This window comes from Rhincodon typus, chromosome 6 (assembly GCF_021869965.1).
Source record: "Rhincodon typus isolate 14 chromosome 6, sRhiTyp1.1, whole genome shotgun sequence".
Taxonomy (NCBI): domain Eukaryota; kingdom Metazoa; phylum Chordata; class Chondrichthyes; order Orectolobiformes; family Rhincodontidae; genus Rhincodon; species Rhincodon typus.
This window is the reverse complement of record NC_063337.1, coordinates 67,001,820-67,026,509: the sequence shown is the minus strand read 5'-3', so window position 1 is coordinate 67,026,509 and position 24,690 is coordinate 67,001,820. Positions and strand designations below refer to the sequence as shown.

Genomic DNA, 24,690 nt, shown 5'->3' with positions numbered 1-24,690 from the left:
AAATCTCGATCTTAGATAAGGTTGAATTTGAGGGATTATTTTGAAGCACTATACTCTATTTCTGCATAAGCTTCACTAAAATTTCCCTCAACTTCCAACTTGAAACTCCCTTTTTTCTATTTAATGTCTATTATTGTTTCTCGAATTTTGCTTCTATGTTTTTCATATCTCGCTGGACTGCTCTTGGACGTTCTGATTCACACCCAATCCAATCTTAATTTTAAAAAATAGTCCATGGTACATTGGCATCACTGGCTGTGTCAGTATTTACACCCATCCCTAATTGCTCTTGATAAGTGACACTGAGCTGTTTCCTTGAACTGCTGCAGTCAGTGTGCCGTAGGTAGATCTACAGTAATGTCAGCATGGGAGTTCCAGGATTTTGACCCAGCGATAGTGAAAGAATGCAATACATTTCCATATCAGGATGGTGAGTGACTTGGAAGGGAACTAGCAGGTGGTGGTGTTCCATGTATCTGTTGCCCTTGTCCTTAGATGGAACTGGTCATGGGTTTGGAAGGTGTTGTCGAAGGAGCCTAATTAAATTTCTGCAATACTTCTTGTAGATGGAACACATTGCATTTACTGAGCATCGGCATCTCGCTCATCTGCTGGTGTTAACAGATATTCCTTTATTTACTACTATCCTTCTTTCCTATTTAGTTTCTAACAAGGCCAGTTCATAGATTATGTGTTTTAATTTTAAACAACGTTTTAGTTTCTTAGAAGTAATTTTCTAAATTATGCTGGATGTTTCAATGTCAAAAATATTTCAAATTCAGATTAGTGTCCCTTCTAGTCATTGTGTGTGTGGGCTCCTTCAAGCCCAAAGTGATCGAGTGTGGATTGGGATATCTACCTTTCTGGTCTAATTTGAACTATCCTGTTGAGTAAACTATAGGAAATTTATTGCATTGCTGCATTTATTTACCAATAATGTAAACCTGATTTACATTACTACAGAGACTGTTGAAGTCACATGAACCTCTGACTTGTGTCCAACAAGGTCCAATTTTTGTGACAGAACCACAGTTGCACTCAGTCAAGTACAACCTTTTCATATGTATATGCAACACTAGACTGTTCCTTTTTAAATTCAAGCTTTGTCATTTCTCTTTTAAAGATCATAGAATCTGAACAGTGTGAAAGCAGACCATTTGGCCCATCAAGTCCACACAGATCCTCCTAGGAGCATCTCCCCCCCACAACTCTGTATTTCCCATGGTTAACCACACATCCCTGGGCATTATGGGCTATTATGCATTATGGGCAATTTAACATGGTCAATCCACCTAACTGCACATCTTTGGATGATGAGAGAGGACGAGAGAGGAAACTGGAGTATCCAGAGGAAATCCACGCAGACATGGGCAGAACGTGCAAACTCCACACAGACTTACAAGGCTGGAATTGAACCCGGGTCCCTGGCGCTGTGAGACAGCAATGCTAACCACTGAGCCACCGTAAGTGTAACCGTTATCCTTTCTGAATTTTAATTTTTCTTTTGCTTGACCTGTTTTGAAACTAATTGAATCCTAGGGTACCAGCAGTTCAACCAGACTCCCTACAACAATTTCTGAAGAAGGGTCCCGACCAGAAACATCAACTTTCCTGCTCCTCTGATGCTGCCTGGCTTGCTGTGCTTCTCCAGCTCCACTTCGTGTTATCTCTGACTCCAGCATCGGCAGTTCTTACTATCTCTAAGTGAGTTATGACCCCATTGCAAAGCCTCTTCTAGGGATGCCTACCTTGAAGAAGTTCTCCTCCTCCCTCTGGGAATACCTCAGTGGATCTCTCTCCTACTGTAACCCTCTGGTAATCCCATTTCTGAAGAAGGGTCCCGACCCAAAATGTCAACTTTCCTGCTCCTCTGATGCTGCCTGGCCTGCTGTGTTCCTCCAGTTCCACACTGCGTTATCCCTACAACAATATTGTTTTCTTCCTTCAGCTTCATGTGCTGAGACAATTCATTAACTATTTCCGCCTTCTTTAACTGCTTATTTTAAGCTGAACCTTATTTTCTCTGCTACAAACATTCTTCTAAGTGTTTCAAGGCAGAAAGAATTAATACCTTCTTTCTTATAACGGCCTGAGAATCAAAGAATGCAGCAAATGCAAATGTAAAATCCTGTCTGTTTAAATTGTGGAAAGTTTCAGCAAATACATCTCACAGTCTCATACATGTTTCTTTTATTTTATTAGATGAGGATATCACTGGTTATCTAATTAAGAGTTGACCACATTGTTGTGGGTCTGGAGTCACATGTAAGCCAGACCAGGTAAGGATGGCAGGTTTCTTTCCCTAAAGGACATTAGTAAACCAAATGAGTTTTTTTATGATCATTGACAGTTGTTATATGGTTGCCCATTAGACCAAATTTTTTATTGAATTGAAATATCACCAGCTGTCATGGGATTCGAACTCACGTAACAGAACACTAGTCGAGAAGCTCTGGATTACTAGTTCAGTGACACTACTACTGCACCACCTCTGCCCGCTGTAAGTTGATTATAGATAAGCCTCAAATCTTATTAAGACTCTCAAGAAGACTAAAACAAAATATTAAAATTATCCAAATGACTTCAATGAGAAAATGGATGAATAAAATCTCCTATTTGATAACTTTTGCTTTAAGAATAAGCAAAAATTAAAACAGTTTAAAAAAATGCTAAGTTAAGATAGTCTTCCAGATAATCTCCCAACAATCTTCCTGAAAGTGGCCACACAAGTAGATCTCCCTGTAAGCAGCCACACAAGGGTGGTTAAAGAAGGCGTATAGCATGTTTGCCTTTATTGGTCGTGAAATTGAGTACAAGAGACATGATGCCATGTTGAAGCTTAATAAAACTTTGGTTAAGACACACTTAGATAACAGCGTTCAATTCTGGTCACCATATTATAGAAAATATGTGGAGGTTTACCAGGATACTGCCTGGATTAGAGAGTAATGAGGTATAAGGAGAGGCTAGAAAAACCCGGGTTGTTTCCTCTGGAGTGGCGGAGGCTGAGGGCAGAATTGATAGAAGTCCATAAAATTATGAGATGCATAGATAGGATTGATGGTCAGATTCTTTTTTCCAGAGTCGAAATGTCTAATACTAGGGGGCATGCATTTAAGGTGAGAAGGGGAAAGTTCAAAGGAAATGTGAAGGACAAGTTTTTTACACAGAGAGTGATGGAGCTTGGAACACACTGCCAAGGGTAGTGGTGGAGGCAAATACAATAGGGGCATTTAAGGGGCTTTTAGATAAGCACATGAATATGCAAGGAATGGAGGGATATGGGCAAAGGGCAGGCAGAAGGGATTAGTTTAATTTGGCTGAAGGGCCCGTTCCTATGCTGTACTGCTCTATGTTCTATGATTTCCAGATCCTGGGTGGAAGATGAGTGGGATGGGAAGGTACTAGAGTATTGAAACATAATAGATTTGACACTCTATTAATGAATGGACAGAAGGATAATCCTAGTAAACTGAAGGCTGATCAATTATCAGTAACGTTTTAGAAATAATAATCAGCGATAAAAATGTCAGGCCCTGGGGAAGGATTGTGTTCATTAAGGATAATCAGCAAGAATTTCATAGGTAGTTCACGTATTTTGACTAATTAAATCTTTTGATGAAGTAACAGAGAAGGTTGGTGATGGGAACGCAGTGGATAAAAACCAAAAGAACTGCAGATGCTGTAAATCAGAAACAAAAATAGAAATTGCTGGAAAAGCTCAGCAGGCCTGGCAGCATCTGTGGAGAGAAATCAGAGTTAACATTTCGGGTTGAGTAACCCTTCCTCAGAACTCGGTAGATCTTTGCTAACAATAATCCTTTAGGAATATTGGACTAAGGTGGGTGTCTGGAGTAACAGATGAACTTTCTGAATATTGAATTTTCAAACTATTAAAAGGCCTATGTTTATTCTTTTGTTCCTATTGTGCTTTTTTGCAAGCCTGTAATCCCTTTCAAACCTTTTGTTTGAGCTTCAGATTGCAAAACATATTCCTTGAGACATTCTGTTATTCTCCAAATAAGCAGAAGACCTACTGCTGACTGGAATTTGATTACTTTAGGATGTGTGCACCTAACTTGAACAGTAATCAAATCATCCAGAACATTAGTGTAAGATTCATGCCAAAACTGCAGTTATACAGCTTCTGATGTAGACTCCATGTATTAATTATTCAACCACTGTTCAGTAAAAATCAACATATCTCAAGAGATCATTCAAATTTATTTTTTATCCCTTGGAAGCAGATATATAGTGATATCTATAATTAACATTTAATCTATAATAAATGAAAAGGCATGTTGGAAACAACAGCAAACCTGGATCAGCATTGGTTACCCTCTATCCATGTACGTAGAACAAGAATATTAATGGTTTATAGGTTAAACAACTTTGCTGTTACATGTTTGAAGATAGAGTCTTACTAGCAATGTTTGTCTTCGTTTTGAGTTCTCTACAATGTTTCATCACAGTGTAATATAGATATTTATTGTCCACTGGAATATTTAAAATTTATTTTCAAGAATATCAAGTGCAAAGGTCAAAATAGAAAGGAGTATTAATTTTTGCTTTTAGATTTTGAAAGCTTATCACAGGTAGTTGAATAACAAAAGAGTGAATACCTGATTCCATCGTTGTCATCATGCCAGGCGACGTTAAACTTAAAGGGGGTTTTGTGTTTGGTTGGATAACTGGACTCTGGAGTCGAGGTTTAGGGGATGATGTCCATCCAGGGGAAGGAGCTGGAAGAGAAGGTGATTTGAGGTGGACTGGAGAAGTAGCTGCTGACCGAATAACTGGGGGAGACTTGATAGATGCTGCAGCTACCTGGCCAGACAGAATGCCAGCCAGCTGAGAGGGTGTCTGTGGGGACTTGAGGTTCGTTGATGGTGAACCAACCACTGGGGACTGCACCTGTCTAATTGTTGGTGACTTCAAAGAATTCATCCCTGGAGAGCTTGCCTGGCTAGAAACATTCAAATCTGATGGCTTACGGCCGAGACCTCGTGGAGCTGGGTGAATCACATTGATAGTGTTCGGATTAGCGGAGATGTTTGGAGGTAGTGGTGGTATGTGACTTAGCCTTGCATTGCTTCCCGTATTAGTTAATTGCTCAGAAACAAACCGATCCCTCGGGTTTCTTATTGCTCCCGGTCCTTGAAAGGCACCGGGGAGTGAAGGAGACCCCATGAAGTCTTGTGATTGACCGCTGAACTGAGATGGTAAGATTTTTGGCTGCTCAGCCAACATTTCTGCACTGTTTGATTGCCTTATTTTTATGCCATGTCCAGGACTCACACTGTGAGGTTTTTCTGTTTCAGGTCCTCGCTTTTGTGACACTGTCTGAGAGTTCATGCTCACTTCCAGGTTCATGTTGACATTCATATTCATGTCCATAGTAGAAGACATCATTCCAACTTCCATATCTCTACCTGGCCCTGACTGCAATGGCAACCCTTTGGGATCAGAAAATTCCATTCTGGTGGGACTTGGAGTGCCTTCTCCTGGTAACCTCAGAAAGATGTTGCCGTTTGCAGGCTCCAGATGTTTTCGCAATTGAAACAATCTATTCATCTCCATTCCCACTCCAGGGGACATTCTTAGCTGCTTTTCAGGCAGCTGCTGATGAAATAGATCATCTTGCATGTTCTGAGGATTTGGGATTCTCACCCCACGACCTGTCCCACAAAAAAGTCCTGGTCCATGAGAGAAATTTCTACTCTCTGCCATTTTTGGCATGTCATCTGGCCAGTTAACACCTGGGAGACCAGGTCTTGGTACTGAATTTGGGCTGCCATCAGTGTCAATGTTCGGATTCAACATTCCTGTAAAGCTGGGCATTCTCTGTAACCGATGCCCATGAATCCCTGAATGGTGTGTTCGACTTCTGGGGTGCATCGTGTTTGGAGGATTCACTCCTTCAAAGGATTCTGATCCCACAGGGACCCATCCTTCTCTTGGGTTGATTTGATAAGGTGGTGAAGGTCCTCCAATTATCCTTCTTGGGCCGTGCTGGTGCATAAGGAGGTCTTGTACTGGCCTGGGGTGAACTGTCTGCTCCTGTTTCCTCCGTTTCTCTTCGTAGAATTCCTGCTGCAGCTTTAACCAGGCTAATTGCTCTGGAGTCATGTGATCCACAAGTTCATGTCCAACTTGTGAACTCACTAAATTCTGTGGTGGCCCTCCATCAGCTGGCTGGAAAACAATATCACGATGGCCTGATGTCCCAAAGGATCGAGCCTCTGGCCGAGAGCTAGGCAACTTTCCTACATTCGGTGACTGTGAAATCATGGCTTTCGGAGGCCCTTCTGGCTTTTTAGATGGAGCTTCATGCCCTGTAGTGTTCTGCATAGGACAACTGTCTGAAGTTCCTGCATGTTCACTTTCAGGAAAGAGCATTCTCTGAATGTCGCGCAGTGTTTGTAACGAACGCTCCCTGTGCTTCAACTGTTCTTGAGACAGACCTTCTGGATTTTCTCCCACATTCAACGTACTATCTGGTTGTGCTGCCTCTTTTGGCTCACTCTTTGATTCAGATTCTGAGCTACTTGTTGGTGTATAAGCATTTGGTGCCACTACATTGGGCGTTTGGTTACTAGGTGCAGAGTTTCCACAAGGATCCTCAACAGGTATAACAATAGAATTTTGGGGACTACCATCAGGAAACACTTTATTGTCCATGCCTGCAATGTCCTGACCAACAATCTCAACTTGCTTAGCTGTCAGACCCTGCTGAGATTTGTTCTGTGCCATTCTTGCTGCGTCTTGCTGGTTTTGTTCTTGCTTCTGTCGTGGACAGGATTGCTGATGATTTAGTGAAGCAAGGCGGTGACCAGATATCTGTTTGTTTTGCTGTAAAACACAAAGTGAAAAATTGAAGTTAAGTATTTTGGGGCAAGGTCAGTCACAGAGTCATAGAGATGTATAGCATGGAAACAGAGCCTTTGGTCCAACTCGTCCATGCTGACCAGATATTCTAAGTTAATCTAGTCCCATCTACCAGCATTTGGTCCATATCCCTCTAAACCCTTTCTAGTCATATACTCATTCCAGATGCCTTTTCAATGTTATTGTACCAGCCTCCACCATTTCTTCTGGCAGTTAATTCCATACATGCACCACCCACTGTGTGAAAAAGTTGTCCCTTAGGTCTCTTTTAAATCTTTCCCCTCTCACCTTAAACACATGCCCTCTAGTTTGGACTCCCCTAGCCTTTGCCTATTGGCCCTATCCATGCTCATCCTGATTTTACAAACGTCCATAAGGTCATGCCTCAGCCTACGACGATCCAGGGAAAATAGCCCCAGCCTATTCAGCCTCTCCCTATAGCTCAAACTCTCCAACCCTGGCAACATTCTTGTAAATCTTTTCTGAATCCTTTCAAGTTTAACAACATCTTTCCAAGGAGACCAGATCGCAAAGAAATACAGTTGATTATCAATAAACATCAGTCCTGAGAAAGAGATCCTGAGCATAGCAAAGTATAAGAATCAAGTAACACAACTACTTAAATGAATTAGAATAGTGTAAGGATAGAACTCAGATACTACAGCAGACCATTAGCATGAGACAAATGCACTCAACAGACCTTGCTTGAGGATATTTGTGTGAGTATGTGGAATCTTAAATCTCATTCAAAAACCTTTATTTTGTTTGAGTTTCACATTTAACAGTAATTTAGTGTTTACGTTCTAAATTTCAGTTAGGCTTAAGAAGGAATATGCAGGCTCCCCACTAAAGAGCACGTGGAAATTAGTTAATTAAAGATATTATCTTAAACAGTGCTTTTTGGACTTGGGAATGTGATAACCCAGAACATATCAACAGAGATATCTCAGTGTGACATCTTAAGACTGCACTAACTGGGAGATACAGGGTGATAATGTGATCAAGGCAAAAAGTCTGCAGTAAGTATTTCAACTCACGGAGTTTGGACTTAGAGTTATTGAGATGGACGCCAAACTGCAGAAATTGCAATGCATCAGGGAAGAAGGAATTTACCTGGATACTTTGTACAGGAGATAGTCACATTTCCTAAACCAGTGGTCCAGGATAGTGAAATGTGACTGCACATGAGACAGGTAAGGCAACCCAGATGGCAGACTGCAGGGATCTTAGACTTTGCAATTGTCCAACAGGTTTGAGGCTCTATCAGCCAGCATGGAGTTCAGACACTTGAGTTGTCTGCGTAGTGTAAGGGTTTAGGACATTTGCTCAGGATTGAACAAGAACATAGAGTCAGAAGAGAAAGGTCTAGTTGTCACGTGTCATGTAGACATTAGGAAAGAGGTTCTGCATAGTCAGTATGAAAAGCTAGTTCCAAAGGCTCAATCTGATTAATTGCCACACCTGTCTGCTAGTTTTGTGCATAAGTACCCCAAGTCCCTTTATGTTCTAGCTTTTTGCAGCTTTTCCCATTAAACATTGAAGAGTACAAGGCGTTTATGAAGAAGGGAAGCTGAGAAAATGTGATGGGCTGGCTTTGTTAATTAATGATGGTATTAACACAATGGAACATGTTGAATTAGTGGACAGATGCATAGCAGATGATGGATAATGTGGACAAATGTGAGGTTATCCACTTGAACAAAAGAGAAAGGCCGATTATTATCTGAACAGTGATAGATTACTAAGGGCGAGATGCAATGAGACTTGGTGTCTTTGTATACCAATCTCTGAAAGTAACCAGGCAGGTGCGGCAGGAAAGGAAGGAAAATTTTACGTTGGCCTTCATAGTGACAGGATTCAAAGACAAGAGCAGTGATGTCTTGCTGCAGTTGTACAGGGTCTTGGTGAGAACACCCAGAAGGATGGTGTGCAATTTTGGTCTCCTTACTTGTTGAAGGATGTTGTAGCAATGGTGAAAGTGCAACCGAGGTTTATCAGACTGTTTCCTGGAATGATATAACTGAAGAGAGACTGGATCGGTTAGGACTTTATTCACTGGAGTTTAGAGGAATGAAAGGATAATGTCATAGAAACCTACAAAATTCTAACAGCACAAGGCAAGATATATGCAGGAAGGATATTCCTTATGACCAGGAAGTCCACAACCAAAGGTCACTGTCTAAGGATATGAGGCAGGCATTTAGGACTGTGATGAGAAGAAATTTCTTGGAATGTGGAATTCACGATCATAGAAAGCAGTTGAGGCAAAACATTGAATGTTTTCAAGAAGGTATTGGTTATAGTTCTTAGGGCTAAAGGAATCAAAGGGTATGGGGCAAAAACAGGAATGCAATTGGATGATCAGCCATGATCATAATGAATGGTGAAGCAGGCTCAAAGGGCTGTATAAGTATTCATATATAAGTTTTCATGATCCGAGCTGATGTTATTACTGAACAAGTCAGATCTCAGAGTAAAACCAGGCTTGATAGACCATAATTTTTTTTTCAGTTAGTGACTGTAGTGGTCAGTCATTGAATAAATTCACACAAGGCTTCCAATGCTCTACAACAAAAGGACACAGATTTACCACAAAAGAAAAACAAAGAAAATATAAAATAAGATAATTTAGAAAGGTTTGAATATAAACGGCAAAAAGATTCAATCCTATTTTCTCAGCAATATCCCTTTCAGAAACTTATCCCTATTGAAGTAGGATTCATATCATAACTCATTAATTTAATCTTATTTAACTAATGAGTTTGCAAGCATTTCCTATCAGTGACTTTCTTTGCATTCATCAAACGTGGTTTTCTCCATTACTTTCTCTGCCTGAGATAAACAGACTCTGCCTACTGAACATTAAGAAAAGCCCTGTCTATTAAACCGCTAAAACAATTTTAAGAGTCCCTCCCAGCTCTGAAAGCCTGGACGGTCACAAACTAAACTGCTCTTCTGCTGGTACGAAACTGTTTTCTGGTCAACGAAAACCAGACTGTGGCCTTTAGCCCATCTTTCTGCATGTCATAGCTTTGTAAACATTTCATCAATTAACTCTTCAGGTATTTCAAATAGTCATTTAGCTAAACTCACATACTTTCCTACAAGTGAAGTTTGGACTCACTGTTCACAAAATACTTTACCTTTGTTAAAAGTAGTAAGTTATCTTCTCAGAACTAAAATTAAAAGCATTTTTACCTTTACTTATGTTTCCAAATTTCCAAGTAATAATAATTTATCATAAACTTTCATTACAAGGTCAATAGTGTTGCAGTTGCAGACATTTAAGTGGATATATCAGAATGTATTGAATAAATACATGCCAACAGGAATTAAAAATTCCAAAAGGACGCTCCACCATTGCTAGTTAACTAAAAAAAAGTTAAAGATAACAGGCGTTTCTGCTATAATGCGTGTTCCAGCAACGCAAATTGGCTATAACACATTTGACGAATAGGGGAACGCTATTTCTAAAACATGAACTTATGTTGACTATAACACAATTTTTAGAAAGTACTGCAGGAAAAAAAATTTGGATTTGAAGATTCTACTCATCCTGGATAATGCACCGAGCTATCCTCCCACTATCAAAGTGCTATTTCTACCCCCAGACACAACCTGTCTCCTTCAACCCATGGACCAGGGTGCAATAACAGCTTTTAAAGCTTATTATTTAAGGCACACATTTAAGAGGCTGATTGCAGCCACTGAGGGGGATAAGGACAACGTTCTTCAATTTTGGAAGAGCTTTAACATCAAGAATGCAATTGACATTATCATGGAGGCCTGGGGTGATATTAGTAAGGACTGCTTGCATGCAGTTTGGCGGAAGCTTCTCCCAGATTTTGTTCAAGATTTTAAAGACTTTGAATCAAAGAACATTGTGTTGATCTTGTAAAGCAAGTTGGATTTGAAGAAGTGGAGAGTGAAGATGTCGAAGAGCTGCTTGAGTCCCACCGTGAAGACCTCTCCACAGCTGATCTACAACAACTTGTCACTGAGGGGCATGTGGAAGCTGGAGATGAAGAAGATGAAGTCCAGGATGCAGCACCATGAGAGGTTTCCACTTCTGTTTTGTCTTCTATCCTGAGGGAAATTGAGAAGCAGTTGCAGCTCTTAGAGGGCATCAAATACAATGTTGAATGCAGCAGGGTAGCAGTTCGTGGAATAAGAACTTATTTGGCACCCTATGAACAGCTTCTTCACAAAAGAAGAAAAAGGGCAAAGCAGCAAAACCTGGATGTCTTTTTTAAGCCAATCCCCAAGAAACAGTCAGAAAACAATGAACCACAGCCACCCAATTCTGGATTAACTATTTTTTGTCCTAACCCTGCAACCACAACTGCACCTGAAAGTGATGATGAACATGACGACCCTGAGCCCCTGCATTAACAAGAGAGCAACCTCAACACCTCCTCCCCCATCAAGTCAGCTTGACATTTTTTTCAAAGTAAGGTGTTAAATGTACTTTTACTTCATTCTTAGGTATGAATTAAATATTTAGCCAATCTGTGCTATTTTTTGTGTTATTGTGCTTTTTGAGCAATTTTGAGTGATATGTTTTGGTGGTCTGCCCCTAAACCTGCTTTCCCATGGGTCCTGTTATTTTTATAATGCAACTTTCTATAATGTGATGTTGTGCAGGAACATTCAGGACAGAAATACAGGACTGTATGTTCAAACATAAAGAAAAAGTATATAACTGCAAAGATAGGCAGCAGGTCAGAAGATTTGATGGAATATAAAATAAAAAGCACAGATTGACTAAAGCATGAAAAGGAAGGAAAATTAGAGACCAAAAAAATGCTTCCTCAAAATATATTTTTAAAATATCCTATACATATTTAAAAGAACAGTTAATACGGTCATATTGGTCCTAAAGAAAGTAAGTTCAGAGAATTTAGATTGAAAAATAGGAATTGAATGGAACAAGTATTTTGCAGTAGTCTTCACTATAAAGGTTTTGAATAATATCGCATAAACAGTTGTAAATCAGGAAGTGGAAGAGAAGGAGAAACTTAAGAAACTCAAGACTAGTGTCTGAAAAAGTATCTGGTGAGGATGGTGATGGATGGGTTTGAATTTTCCAAACATCCCAGAATTTTGGGAATTTCCATTCAATTGGAAAATGTCATATACATTTCAATTCTTCAAAAAAGGAGGGAGACAGAAAGCCGGAAGCCACAGTCCACTTAGCTTAACATGCATCAGACGGTAGATGTTAGAAACTATTATTAATGACATTATGGCAAGATACTTAGAAAAGTAAAGGGAATGAGCCAGAGTCAGCATAGTTTTGTGAAAGGAAAATCATGTTTAACCAATTTATTGAAATTCTTCTAGGAAGTAACATTTGTTGTCGATAAAGGGGAAAAAGTGAATATACTGTACTTAGATTTCCAGAAAACATTTGATATGGTGCCACAAAGCTTATCATGTAAAATAAAAACTCATAATGTAGGGGGTACCTTATTGGCATGGATAGAAGATTGCCAGGCTAACATGAAGCAGAGTATAAAGCAGAGTTGGCAAGAAGTAATGAGTGATATGTCACAGTGTTCGGTGGCCGGCACCTCAACTTGTTGCACTTTATACAAATGATGTGGATGAAGGGATGGTAAGTATGGTTGCTAAATTTGCCAATTACACAAAGATACGTAGGAAAGTAAGCTGTGAAGAAGATGATATATCGAGACTGCCAAACGGTAGCTAGTTTAACCAGGTGGGCTAACATCTGACAAATGGAATATAATGTGCAAAAATGTGAACTTGCTCATTTTGCCAAGAAGAATTAAAAAAAGCACATTATCTAAATGGTGAGAGATTGCAGAGCTCTGAGATGTTAACTGTTTTCTCTTCACTGATGCTGTCAGACCTGTTGAGTTTCTCTAGCAAAGGTCTTGTGTATATACACACAGATCCACACCTTAAAAGAGGGTCAGGAAAGGTGCCTATATCCTAGGAAGGTAAAGACAGTTGCAATTTAATGTTTTTTAAGTATTTGACTTCTGACTGTTTTGCTGTTGTCTTGTTCATTCAGCAGACAAGGTCAGAAATCAAACAACAACAGATTATAGTCCAACAGGATTCTTTGAAAACGCAAGCTTTCAGAGTCTTACTCCCTCTTCAGGTGTTAATGAGAGATGTAGAGTCAGATACAAAATTTATAAATAAAAGATCAAAGGGTCACACCACTGCTGAGGGTATACTTCAGCAGAGACAAATATTGCTGATCTTGAGTTCTCAGTAACTGGTGGCCGTTCCAAGTTACTTTTTTGACTTTGGGCATTGACCTTTGATGAGGGAGATGGACAAGGGTAGGGAAATTATTGGAAAATATTCTCAGGCACAAGGTCTATAAGCATTTAGAAGTAAATGGATTGATTAGCAATAAACAGCATTATTTTGTACAGGGAAGGTCAAGCCTCACTATTTTGAACAAGTTTTTTGAGGAGGTGATGAAGATAACCGATGACGGAAGAGCAGTTGATGTTGTCTACATGGACTTCGGTAAAGCCTTCGACAAGATCCCTCATGGCAGACTGGTACAAAAGGTGAAATCACATGGTATTAGGGGTGAGCTGGCAAGATGGATACAGAACTGGCTTAGTCATAAGAGACAGAAGATAGTGGTAGAACGATGTTTTTTGGAATGGAGCGCTGTGACTAGTGGTGTTCCACAGGGATCAGTGCTGGGACCTCTGCTATTCATGATCTATGTAAATGATTTGGAGGAAAACATAGCTGGCCTAATTAGTAAGTTTGCAGATTGGTGGAGTTGCAGATAGTGAGGAGGATTGTCAGAGGACATAGAGGGATAGATGGTTAGAAAAATGGCAGATGGAGGTTTAATGTGGGCAAATGTAAGGTGATGCATTTTGGAAGGTCAAGTAAGGTGGAAATTATACAGTGAATGGCAGAAACATTAAGAGTATTGATATGCAGAGAGATCTGGGTGTCCACAGATCACTAAAGGTGGCAGTGCAGGTAGATCAGGTAACAACTAAAAGGCCTATGGCATGATTGCCTTCCTACCTGCCCCTACACCCGCCCCACATCCATTCAAGACACCAAAAAAACCATCCACATTAGACAGAGGTTCATCTGCACATCTGTCAATGTGGTCTATTGTATCTCCTGCTCCTGATGTTGCCTCCTCTACATCAGTGAGACCAAGCGGAGGCTCAGGGACCGCTTTGTAGAGCACCTGCGCTGTGTTCGCAACAAACGACAACACCTTCCGGTCGCGAACCATTTTAACTCCCCCTCCCACTCCCTGGGTGACATGTCCATCCTGGGCCTCCTCCAGTGTTACAATGATGCCACCCGGAAACTGGAGGAGCAGCACCTCATATTCTGCCTTAGGAGCCTACAACCCAATGGCCTAAATGTGGATTTTAACCAGTTTCAAAATATCTCCAACTCCAGCCTCATCCCATGACCAACTCTCCCTCTCATCCCTGCCTGCTTGACCTGACACAACCTGTTAATCTTCTCTCCCACCTATCCGTTCCTCCAACCTCACTGACCAATCCCCACCACTCCCTACCTGCACTCACCTATCACCATTCCACCTACCTTCCCCAGACCCACCTCTCCTCTTTCTATTTATTTCGGAGCTCCCTTCCCCCCACCCCCCCAATGCATCCCCCACCCCCACCGTTTCTGAAGAAGGGTCCTGACCCGAAATGTCAACTTTCATGCTCCTCTGATGCTGCCTGGTCTGCTGTGTTCCTCCAGCTCCACACTGCGTTATCTCTGACTCCAGCGTCTGCAGTTCTTACTATCTCTGACTGAGTACAAGGATAGACAAATTATGCTCTTGGAATATTACATACAGTTCTGGTCACCACACTATTAGAAGGATGGAGATGCTTTGGAGAGGGTGCAGAAAAGGTTTACCAGGATGTTGCCTGGTATGGGGATTTTAGCTCTGAACAAAGGTTGGCTGGAATGCAGGAGGTTGAGGGGCAACCTGATAAGAAGTTTATAAAATTGTGAATGGCATAGATTGGAAAGTATGAGGCTTTTTCCTACGGTGGAGGGGTCAATTACTAGGGGACACAGGTTCAAGATTCGAGGAGGGAGGTTTAAAAGAGATGTGCAAGTCACGTTTTTCACACAAAGGGTGGTGAATGCCTGGAATGCGCTGCCAGAGGATGTGGTGGAAACAGACACAATAGCAGCATTCAAGAAGTACCTGGACAAATACATGAATAGGAAGGGAACAGAGGGGTACAGATCCTGTAAGCGAAGAAAATTTTAATGTGGAAGGACAAAATGTGTCGGCGCAGGCTTAGAGAGCCAAAGGGCCTGTTCCTGTGCTGTACTGTTCTTTGTTCTCTTTGTTCTATGTACAGAGAGAGACCAAATCGAAAAGGATAGAGATTATTAATTAGCAACAATTTAAGTTCAAAACAACTGAATTTATCAGTGTTGGTGCTTTAAGACTCCAAAAGTCTGAAGCTGAATTTAAAAATCTAGAATTTCTTTATGAGGGTGTTTGATTATCCAGATGTCAATACAGAAGTTGTGAATGGTCTTATCTCTTTAAAAGTCTCTTCAAATATTGTCTGTGGAATATTGCTGAAATGTAATGCCTACTTTGCTGTTTTGACAAGAGAAGTTTGAATACTTACAGGGACCATAAACACAGGTAGTTGAATGGTTTTTACCAGGCAGGGCCTTTTCCTTTGTAGCCGAGATCCAGGGGTTTGATATCATCAGTAAATGTTTTATGAAGAAATATTGGCCCCTTAACTGACTGCTATTTCAACACTGTACGGTTAAAAGAGGTTTGGGTTCAGCACATTGGAGTAATGTTGGCATCATTTGCTAGGCCAGCATTTACTGGCATCTCTAACTGCCCAGAGGGCAGTTAAGAGTCAACCACAATCCTGTAGGTCTGGAGTCACATGTTGGCCAGATCAGTTAAGCACAGTAGATTTCCACATTGGGGCCCCTTAAAGATCAAGGTCTTTGCGTTGAACCCCAGGAATGGAAAATATACTAAATAAATATTTTGTGTCAGTTTTTACTTTGGATAAAGAAATGGAGGCTAGAGAACATAGGGAAATAAATTTTGATGTTTTGAAAACAGTTCAAAATACAGAAGAGGAAGTTCTGGAGGTCCTAAGAGAATATGAAGGTGGATAAATCTCCGGGACCTGATCTAATGTATCCCAGAACATTGTGAGAAGTAAGGGAGGGAATTGCAAGATGCCTTGCAGAAATATTTGCATCATCTATAACAATGGGTGAGATGCCTAATGACTGGAGGGTGACTAATGTTATACCTTTGTTTAAGAAGGATTGAAAGGAGTAACCAGGGAACTTTAGACCTTTGAGTCTGACTTCAGTTGTAGGTAAATTGTTGGAGGTAATTTTAAAAGGTAGGATTTATGGATCATTTAGAAAGGGAAAAATTGATAAGGGATAGTCGGCATGGGTTTGTGCAAGGAAAATTGTGTCTCAGAAACTGAGTTTTTTGAGCAAATTAACAAAAAGACTGATGAGAGCACAACAGTAGACTTAATTTACATTCTTCATGGTAGACTGATTAGTAAAGTTAGGTCACATGGGATTCATGGTGAGGTTGCTAATTGGATACATAATTGGCTTAACTGTAGGAGACAGAGAAATAGTGGCGGAGGGTTGCTATTCAGACTGGAAGCCTGTGACCAGTGGTTTTCCACAGGGATCGGTTCTGGGTCCTCTTTTGTTTGTCATTTATATAAATGATTTGGATGAGAATATGGAAGGCATGGTTAGTAAGTTTGCAGATGACTCCAAAATTGGTAACATAGTAGACAGCAAAGAAGGCTTTCTAAGATTACAAAGGGATCTTGATCAAATGGGTCAAAGGGCTGAAAAATGGCAGATAGAGTTCAATCTAGATACATATGAGATATTCCATTTTGGTACAACAAACAGGGATAGGACTTATACAAGTAATGGTAGGGCCTTGTGTAGTATGGTGGAACAGAGAGACCTAGGAGTTCGGGCACATAATCCTTTGATGTTTGCATCATATATAGACAGGACAGTTAAAAAGGCGTTTAGCATGCTTGCCTTCGTTGCTCAGTCCTTTGAGTATAGGAGTTTGGAAGTCATGTTGAGGTTGTACAGGACATTGGTAAGGCCTCTTCTGGAATACTATGTCCAGTTCTGGTCACCCAGTTATAGGAAAGGTATTATTAAGCTGCAGAGGGTTCAGAAGAGATTTACCAGGATATGAAAGGTTTAATTTATAAGGAAAGGCTGGATAGGCTAGGACATCTTTCACTGGAGCATATGTAGTTGAGAGGCAGCCTTATAGAAGTTTATAAAAACATGAAGGTTATAGATATGGTTAATGGCTGATGGCTTTTCCCTACGACACGGGAATTTCAAGAATACTGGACACATTTTAAAGTTGAGAGGAGAGAGATTTAAAAAAGACATGAGGTGCAAATTTTTTACATAGATGGTGGTTCGCATGTGGAATGAACTTCCTGAGGTAGTGGTGGATATGAGCACAATTACAATGCTTAAAAACATTTGGATAAGTACATGAATAGGAAAGATTTGGACAAATTATGGGACAGGAGCAAGCAGGTGAGACTACTTTAGTTTGGGATTATGTTTGGCATGGACTGGTTGGACAGAAGAGTCTGTTTCTATGCTGTATGGCTGCTTGGCTCTCTAACTTTATTGCAGGAGGAGTTTTAAAATTGCAGGGGGAGATCAAACATCTTTGAGAAACAGAGGGATCTGAGTGTCCAAGTGCATGAGTCACAAAAAGGTTAATATGCGTTCAGAATGTTAAGAAGGCGTATGGTGTGTTAGCTTTCATTAATACAGGGATTGAGTTCAAGAGCCGTGAAGTTATGCTCCAGCTATACAAAAGCCTGGTTTGGCCACATCTGGAGTATTGTGTCCAGTTCTGGTCGCCTCATTACAGGAAAGATGTGGAAGCGTTGGAAAGGGTGCAGAGGAGATTTACCAGGAGGTTGCCTGGAATGGACGAACAATCTTACGAGGAAAGGTTGAGAGAGCTAGGGCTTTTCTCTTTAGAATGACGAAGGATGAGAGGTGACTTGATAGAGGTGTACAAAATGATCAGAGGTATAAATAGAGAAGACAGCCAGAGAATTTTTCCTCGGGTGGAGGTAGCTATTACGAGGGGACATAGTTTTAAAGTGAGTGGAGGTAGATACAGGGGAGATATCAGAGGTACGTTCTTTACTCAGAGAGTGGTTGGGCGTGGAATGCATTGCCGGAGAGGGTAGTGGAGTCGGCCTCATTAGGGGCATTTAAGCGGCTATTAGATAGGCATATGGATGATAGTATAAGATAGGAGTGGAGGTTAGATAGACTTTAGGATTAGGGTAAAAGTTCGGCCTGTACTGTGCTGTACTGTTTTATGTTCTATGTTCTATTCAGGTACAGCAAGTAATTAGGAAATCAAACGGAATTTTTTCATTTATTGTGAGGGGAATTGAAACAAGAATAGAAAGGTTAGGGTTTAGCTATACAGGGCACTTATGATACCACATCTGAGATATTGCGCACAGTATTGGTCACTTTATTTAAGGAAGTAGTTTCGAGAAGGTATACCAGACTAATAGCGAGAATGGATGATTGTGTTATGAGGAAAGATTTGACGGGATATACTTTATCTGCTGGAGTTTAGATGAGTAAGAGATGACTTGATTAAAATATATAAAATCTTGAAGGCTTTTGACAGGGCAGATGTGAAGAGGAAATGTCCTCTGATGGGATCAATGTTTAAAAATAGGGGATTTAACAGTGTTTAGAAATTTTTCTTGGATGCTTATGAGTCTTTGGAAATGTCTCCCTGAAAAGGTGGTGGAAGTAAAGTCCTTAAGTATTTTTAAGGCCAATTTGAATATTCTTGTTAAGAAAGGGGGTGAAAGATTATTGGAGGTAGGGGGGGAATGTGGATTTGAGACTACAATCAGATTAGCCATGATCTTATTAAAAATTGGAGCAGATTATAGGAGCTAAATGGCTTCATCCTGCTCCTTTTTTGTACGTTTGCATTAATGTTGCAGAGAGGAATCAAACAGAATATTTTATAACCTTGGGACATATACTATGATACAGTGAACATGTCTGTTAAATGTTTATTCATATAGTGACAGTAAGATATAACTCAACATTCCCCCTTTTCCAATGATAAATAGTTATCCCAGACGAATGTTAATAGGATACCCCCTTTGTCAGCCAAAATTTCTAGCCATTAACTGCTTCCACCCAAAAATTCCCTCCTCTCATTTTGGATGTTGCTGTTTACCCAGCACCTGTAGCCATGGCATCATTCTGAAATATTAAAGCAATATACTTTGGTTATGAATTCCAGTATGTTCAGCCCACCAACTGCCCATGCCTCTCTTCAATATCTTTCACACACACTGATTTATCATTCCACTCCATCCCATTATCCTTGAATCTTTCCCCTCTACTCAGTTTCACTGGTCCCATCTTGTCTATGTTGACATTCCTAAACTTGTCCCAAACATCACGAGCCCCTAATCACTATGTCCCATTTCCTCTCATGTCTCCAATCCCTCCCGTTCTTGAGGCATCCTGCACCCTGACCTTCCACAGCTCCCCTACAGATTGTCTAATAGCTGCCCAGGGCCCCAAACCCCATCCTACCACATCAAATGTCCTCTCTAACTGTGACTACACTATCTGTTGCCCAGTACCCTCATTTAAACCCTCAAGGCGAAACACTTAGCATCACTAATCATGACCTTTAGATCCAATGCTTCATGCCACATGCTGCCTAGCTATCCCTTCCACCATCCTATAAGAGGACAGATGCATGTTGCCATGTTTACCCTCCAACTTTCCTCGGAGCGTGTCCCATTCTTTCCTCAACTGTGCTCCATTCTTCCCAGAGACCCACAATTCCCTGATTGGGGCACTGGAGTCATACAACATAGAAACAGACCCACCATGTCTATGCCAACCAACAATTACCAAACTACACTAATCCATAAGAGCATAAGACATAGGAGCAGAAATTAGGCCATTCAGCCCATTGAGTCTGCTCTGCCTTTCACAGCGTCATTCACCATGGCACGGTGGCACTGTGATTAGTACTGCTGCCTCACAGCACCAGGGACCTGGCTCTGATTCCACTCTCGGGCGACTGTCTGTGTGGAATTTGTACATTCTCACAATGTCTGCGTGGGTTTCCTCCCGGTGCTCCAGTGCAGGCTAGGTGGATTGGCCATGCTAAATTGCCTGTAGTGTTCAGGGATGTATAGATTAGGTGGGTTATAGGAGGCTGGGTCGGTGTGGACTTGTTGGGCTGAAGGGCCTGTTTCCACTCTGTAGGGATTCTATGATCTATGATCTATGAACAATTGTTGATAAGTTTCTCAACCCAATTCTCCTGCTTTCTCCCCATAACCTTTGATCCCCTTGACAATCAAGAACCTATCTATCTCTGTCTTAAATATATTCAATGACCTGGCCTCCAAAGCCTTTTGTGGCAGTGAATTCCATAGATTCACCACTCTCTGGCTGAAGATGTTTCTCCTTATCTCTGTTCTAAAAGGTCTTCCCTTTACTCTTAAGGCTGTACCCGCACGTCCTAGTCTCTCTTACCGGTGGAAACATTCTCCCAACATCCACTCTGCCCAGGCCATTTAATATTCTGTAAATTTCAATTAGATCCCCCCTCGTCCTTCTAAACTCCATTGAGTATAGACCCAGAGTCCTCAAACGTTTCTCAAACGTAGCTTTTCATTTCTGGGATCATTCTCGTGAACGTCCTCCAAACCCGTTCCAGGGCCAGTATATCTTTCCTGAGATATTGGGCCCAAAACTGCGCACAATACTCCAAATGTGGCCTGACCAGAGCCTTATAGAGCCTCAGAAATACATCCCTGATTTATATTCAAGTCCTCTCAAAATAAATGCCAAAGTTGCATTTGCCTTCCTAAATACTCACTCAACCTGCAAATTTACCTTGAGAGAATCCTGGACTAGAATTCCCAAGTCTCTTTGCACTTCAGACTTCTGAATTTTTTCCCCAAGAATAGAAGCATGGACTATTTTCTAAATAGAAGGAACAAAGTAAGAAACAAAGTAAGGTCAGACTGTGTACAAGCTATGTGGGTAGAGTTGAGGAACCGCAGAGGTTAAAAAAAAAAACCATAGTTGGGATTATGTACAGGCCTCCAAACAGTAGTCAGGAACTGGGGTGCAATATACACCAGGAGATAGAAAAGGTGTGTAAGAATGGCAAAGTTATGGTGGTGATGGGGGATTTCAATATGCAAGTGGACTGGGAAAATGAGGTTGGTAGTGGATTTCAAGCAAAGGAATTTGTGGAATGTCTATGAAGTGGCTTTTTGGAGCAGCTTGTGATGGAGCCCACTAGGGAACAGGCAACATTGGATTTAGTGTTGTGCAATGAGGCAGACTTAATAAGAGAGCTTAAGGTGAAGGAACCCCGAGGAGGCAATGATCATAATGTGATTAAATTTACTCGGCAATTTGAGAGGCAGAAGATAGAATCAGAGGTAATGGTATTACAGCTGAATAAAGGCAACTATAGAGGCATGAGGGAGGAGCTGGGCAGAATTGACTGGGAGAAGAGTTAGCAGGAAAGACAGTGGAAGGGCAATGGCAGCAGTTTCTAGGAATAATTCAGGAGACACAGCAAAAATTCATCCTTAGGAAAAAGTAGCATGGTACAGGGATGATGAGGCAACCATGGCTGACTAGGGAAGTCAAGAATAGCATAAAGGCAAAAGAGAAAGCATTTAATGTGGTGAAGGGAAGTGGGAAACCAAAGAATTGGGAAGATTACAAAGGCCGACAGAGGGCAACAAAAAAAGACATAAGAAGGGAGAAAATTAAATATGAGGGTAAGCTAGCCAGTAAAATAAAGGAGGACTGTAAGGGTTTCTTTAGATATACAAAGGGCAAAAGAGAGGCAAAAGTGGGCATTAGATTGCTGGAAAATTATGCTGGAGAGATAGTAATGGAGAACAAGGAAATGGCTGAGGAACTGAATAATTACTTTGCATCAGTCCTCACAGTGGAAGATACAAGTAATATCCCAAGAATTCAAGAGACTCAGGGGGCAGAGTTGTGTATGGTGGCCACCACCAAGGAGAAGGTGCTAGAAAAACTGAATGGCCTGAATGTGGATAAATTACCAGGACCAGATGGACTACAATCCAGGGATCTTAAGAAGATAGCTGAAGACATAGTGGAGGCGTTAGTAGTGATCTTTCAGGAATCGCTACAGTCAGGGAGAACTGGGAAATCGCTAACGTGACACCCCTGTTTAAAAAGGAAGAAAGGCAAAAGACCGAAAATTACAAGCTGATTAGCCTAACCTCGGTCGTGGGTAAGATTTTAGAGTCCACTGTGACGGATGAGGTTTCTGAATACTTGGAAGTGCATGGTAAAATAGGACAAAGTCAGCACAGCTTCATCAAGGGGAGGTCATGCCTGACAAATCTGTTAAAATTCTTTGATGAAGTAACAAGCAGGTTAGACCAAGGAGAGCCAATGGATGTCATCTATTTGGACTTCCAGAAGGCCTTTGATAAGGTGGCGTACAGGAGGCTGCTGAGTAAGATAAGGGCCCATGGTGTTAGAGGCAAGCTACTAGCATGGATAGAAAACTAGCTCTTTGGCATAAGGCAGAGAGTGGGGATAAAAGGGTCCTTCTCAGGATGGCAGCCAGTGACAAGTGGTGTTCCACAGGGGTCAATGTTTGGACCACAACTTTTCATTTAACACATTAATGATCTAGAAGAAGGGACTAAGGGCATTCTGGCTAAGTTTGCAGATGATAGAAAGACAAGTAGAGAGACGGGTAGTATTGAGGATGCCCAGAGGCTGCAGAAGGATTTGGACAGGTCAGGAGAGTGGACAAAGAAGTGGCAGATGGAGTACAACATAGGAAAGTGTGAGGTCATGCACTTTCCTATTTACCTAATTTGGCCAATTGGCATGCCTAAAACACAACCCAATCACAAGTTGATATAAACACACCTTCCAGAAGGACAGAACTGCAAGAACTTATTCTGAAGTAAGAAGTCTACCTTGCCAGGTAAACATGTATACTGTCATGTATACGGTCAGATACCCGAGTACTCATATTTCTTGACTGGGGAGAACTTAATTGGGAAGGGGACTTAATTCCAATGAGCTAGCCTTTTGATGAAACAAAAACAAAGCTGCTAGAAAAGCTCAGTATGTCTGGCAGCATCTGTGAAGAGAAATCAGAGTTAACATTTCGGGTCCGGTGATCCTTCCTCAGAACTGAGGAACTCCGGTCTGAGGAAGGGTCCCTGGACCTGAAACATACACTCTGATTTCTCTTCATAGACGCTGCCAGACCTGCTGAGCTTTTTCAGCAACTTCTGTTTGTGTATCTGATTGCAGCATCCGCAGTTCTTTTGGTTTTTATTTAGCCTTTTAATGAGATGCAATTAAACGCAGATAGCCGAGCCAATGCTTGCTCTGAGGAAGCTCGACTCAATTTAAAGTTTTGAAAACTTAATTTCAATTGTTCATCCTTCTGTCATGATTTTGAATACTCCTGCTGCACAGGACTCTACCCAATATCACACTACCTCTACTCGCATTCTGACTTGCAGAAACTTCCTCTTTGGTAAAAACAAGTGCAAAGTCCTCACTTTGTGCCTCAGCTATATCCTGCTTCATTCTTCCCTTTGCCATGATTTTACTCTTTATGCTCCTATTTAAAGCCTTTGGCTGTGTTTCAATGTTAGCTGTCATCTCTTCACATATTCTCTTTACTTTCTTATTTGCTTTTTCGTCAGCTCTGAACATTCTAGAATGAGCGTGTTTCTCAGTGGTATTATCACTACATACAAGACACGTGCCTTTTTATTTCCTTCATTTTGCACCATCATTCTGCTGCACTTTGTTTATCATCCAGCAAGCTTTGATTTGTTTGCTTTACCTATCCCATTCATGGGAATATATCTTGATTGTACTCATGATAATTTTTCTTTAGACATAGCCCATTGTTTAGATATTCTGATGAAAGTTTATGTTATTATTATTGGGGATACTGTATTTAAAGTAGCGGTAAATAGGTTTTTGGCAGTCTGTGCTGTGAAAACCTGATCTGTTGTTTAAGAAAGTAATTTGGAACAGTGAGAAAATAATGCCCTTTCCAGGAAATCATGTAGGGGAGGCAATAGCCTAGTGGTATTATCACTGGATTATTAATCCAGAGACCCTGGGAATATCCTGGGGACCTGGGTTTGAATCCCATCAATGAAAAAAAAGTCTTGAATTAAGAGTCTTGTGATTGTCAATTTTTGGAAAAACCCATCTGGTTCACTTATGTCTTTTAGGGAAGAAAACTGCATTCTTACCTGGTCTGGCCTATATGTGACTTTAGACCTACAGCAATGTGATTGACTCTTAAATTGCCCTCTGGGCAATTAAGGATGGGCAATAAATGCTGGCCTAGCCAGCATTATCCTTATCCCGTGAATGAATGAAAAAAGTGTAACCAAAGCGAAGTAACTGTGGAGATAATTGTTGGCTTGTTTACTAAGTGACATACCGAGACAGAGATAGCCAGGGGCCACAGGCGGGCTGAGTTTACAAAAACAAAAGATCCATTCCAGTAAAAGTGTGTCAGAGATAGTAGGAACTGCAGATGCTGGAGAATCCGAGACAACAAGGTGCAGGGCTGGATGAACACAGCAGGCCAAGCAGCATCATAGGAGCAGAAAGGCTGACGTTTCAGGCCTAGACCCTTCATCAGAAAAGGGGGAGGGG

At 41.1% G+C, this 24,690-nt stretch overlaps 1 protein-coding gene across 2 annotated transcripts in view; it reads right to left on the bottom strand.

The window, feature by feature from the left end:
* Positions 1-24,690, bottom strand: part of bcl9 (BCL9 transcription coactivator) — a 136,983-nt gene that overhangs the window by 27,090 nt on the left and 85,203 nt on the right. For both annotated transcript variants that reach the window (XM_048598360.1, XM_048598361.1), the window contains one exon: positions 4,623-6,852. In XM_048598360.1, the coding sequence (XP_048454317.1) occupies positions 4,623-6,852 (2,230 nt within the window). The remainder of the gene's footprint in view (positions 1-4,622; positions 6,853-24,690) is intronic.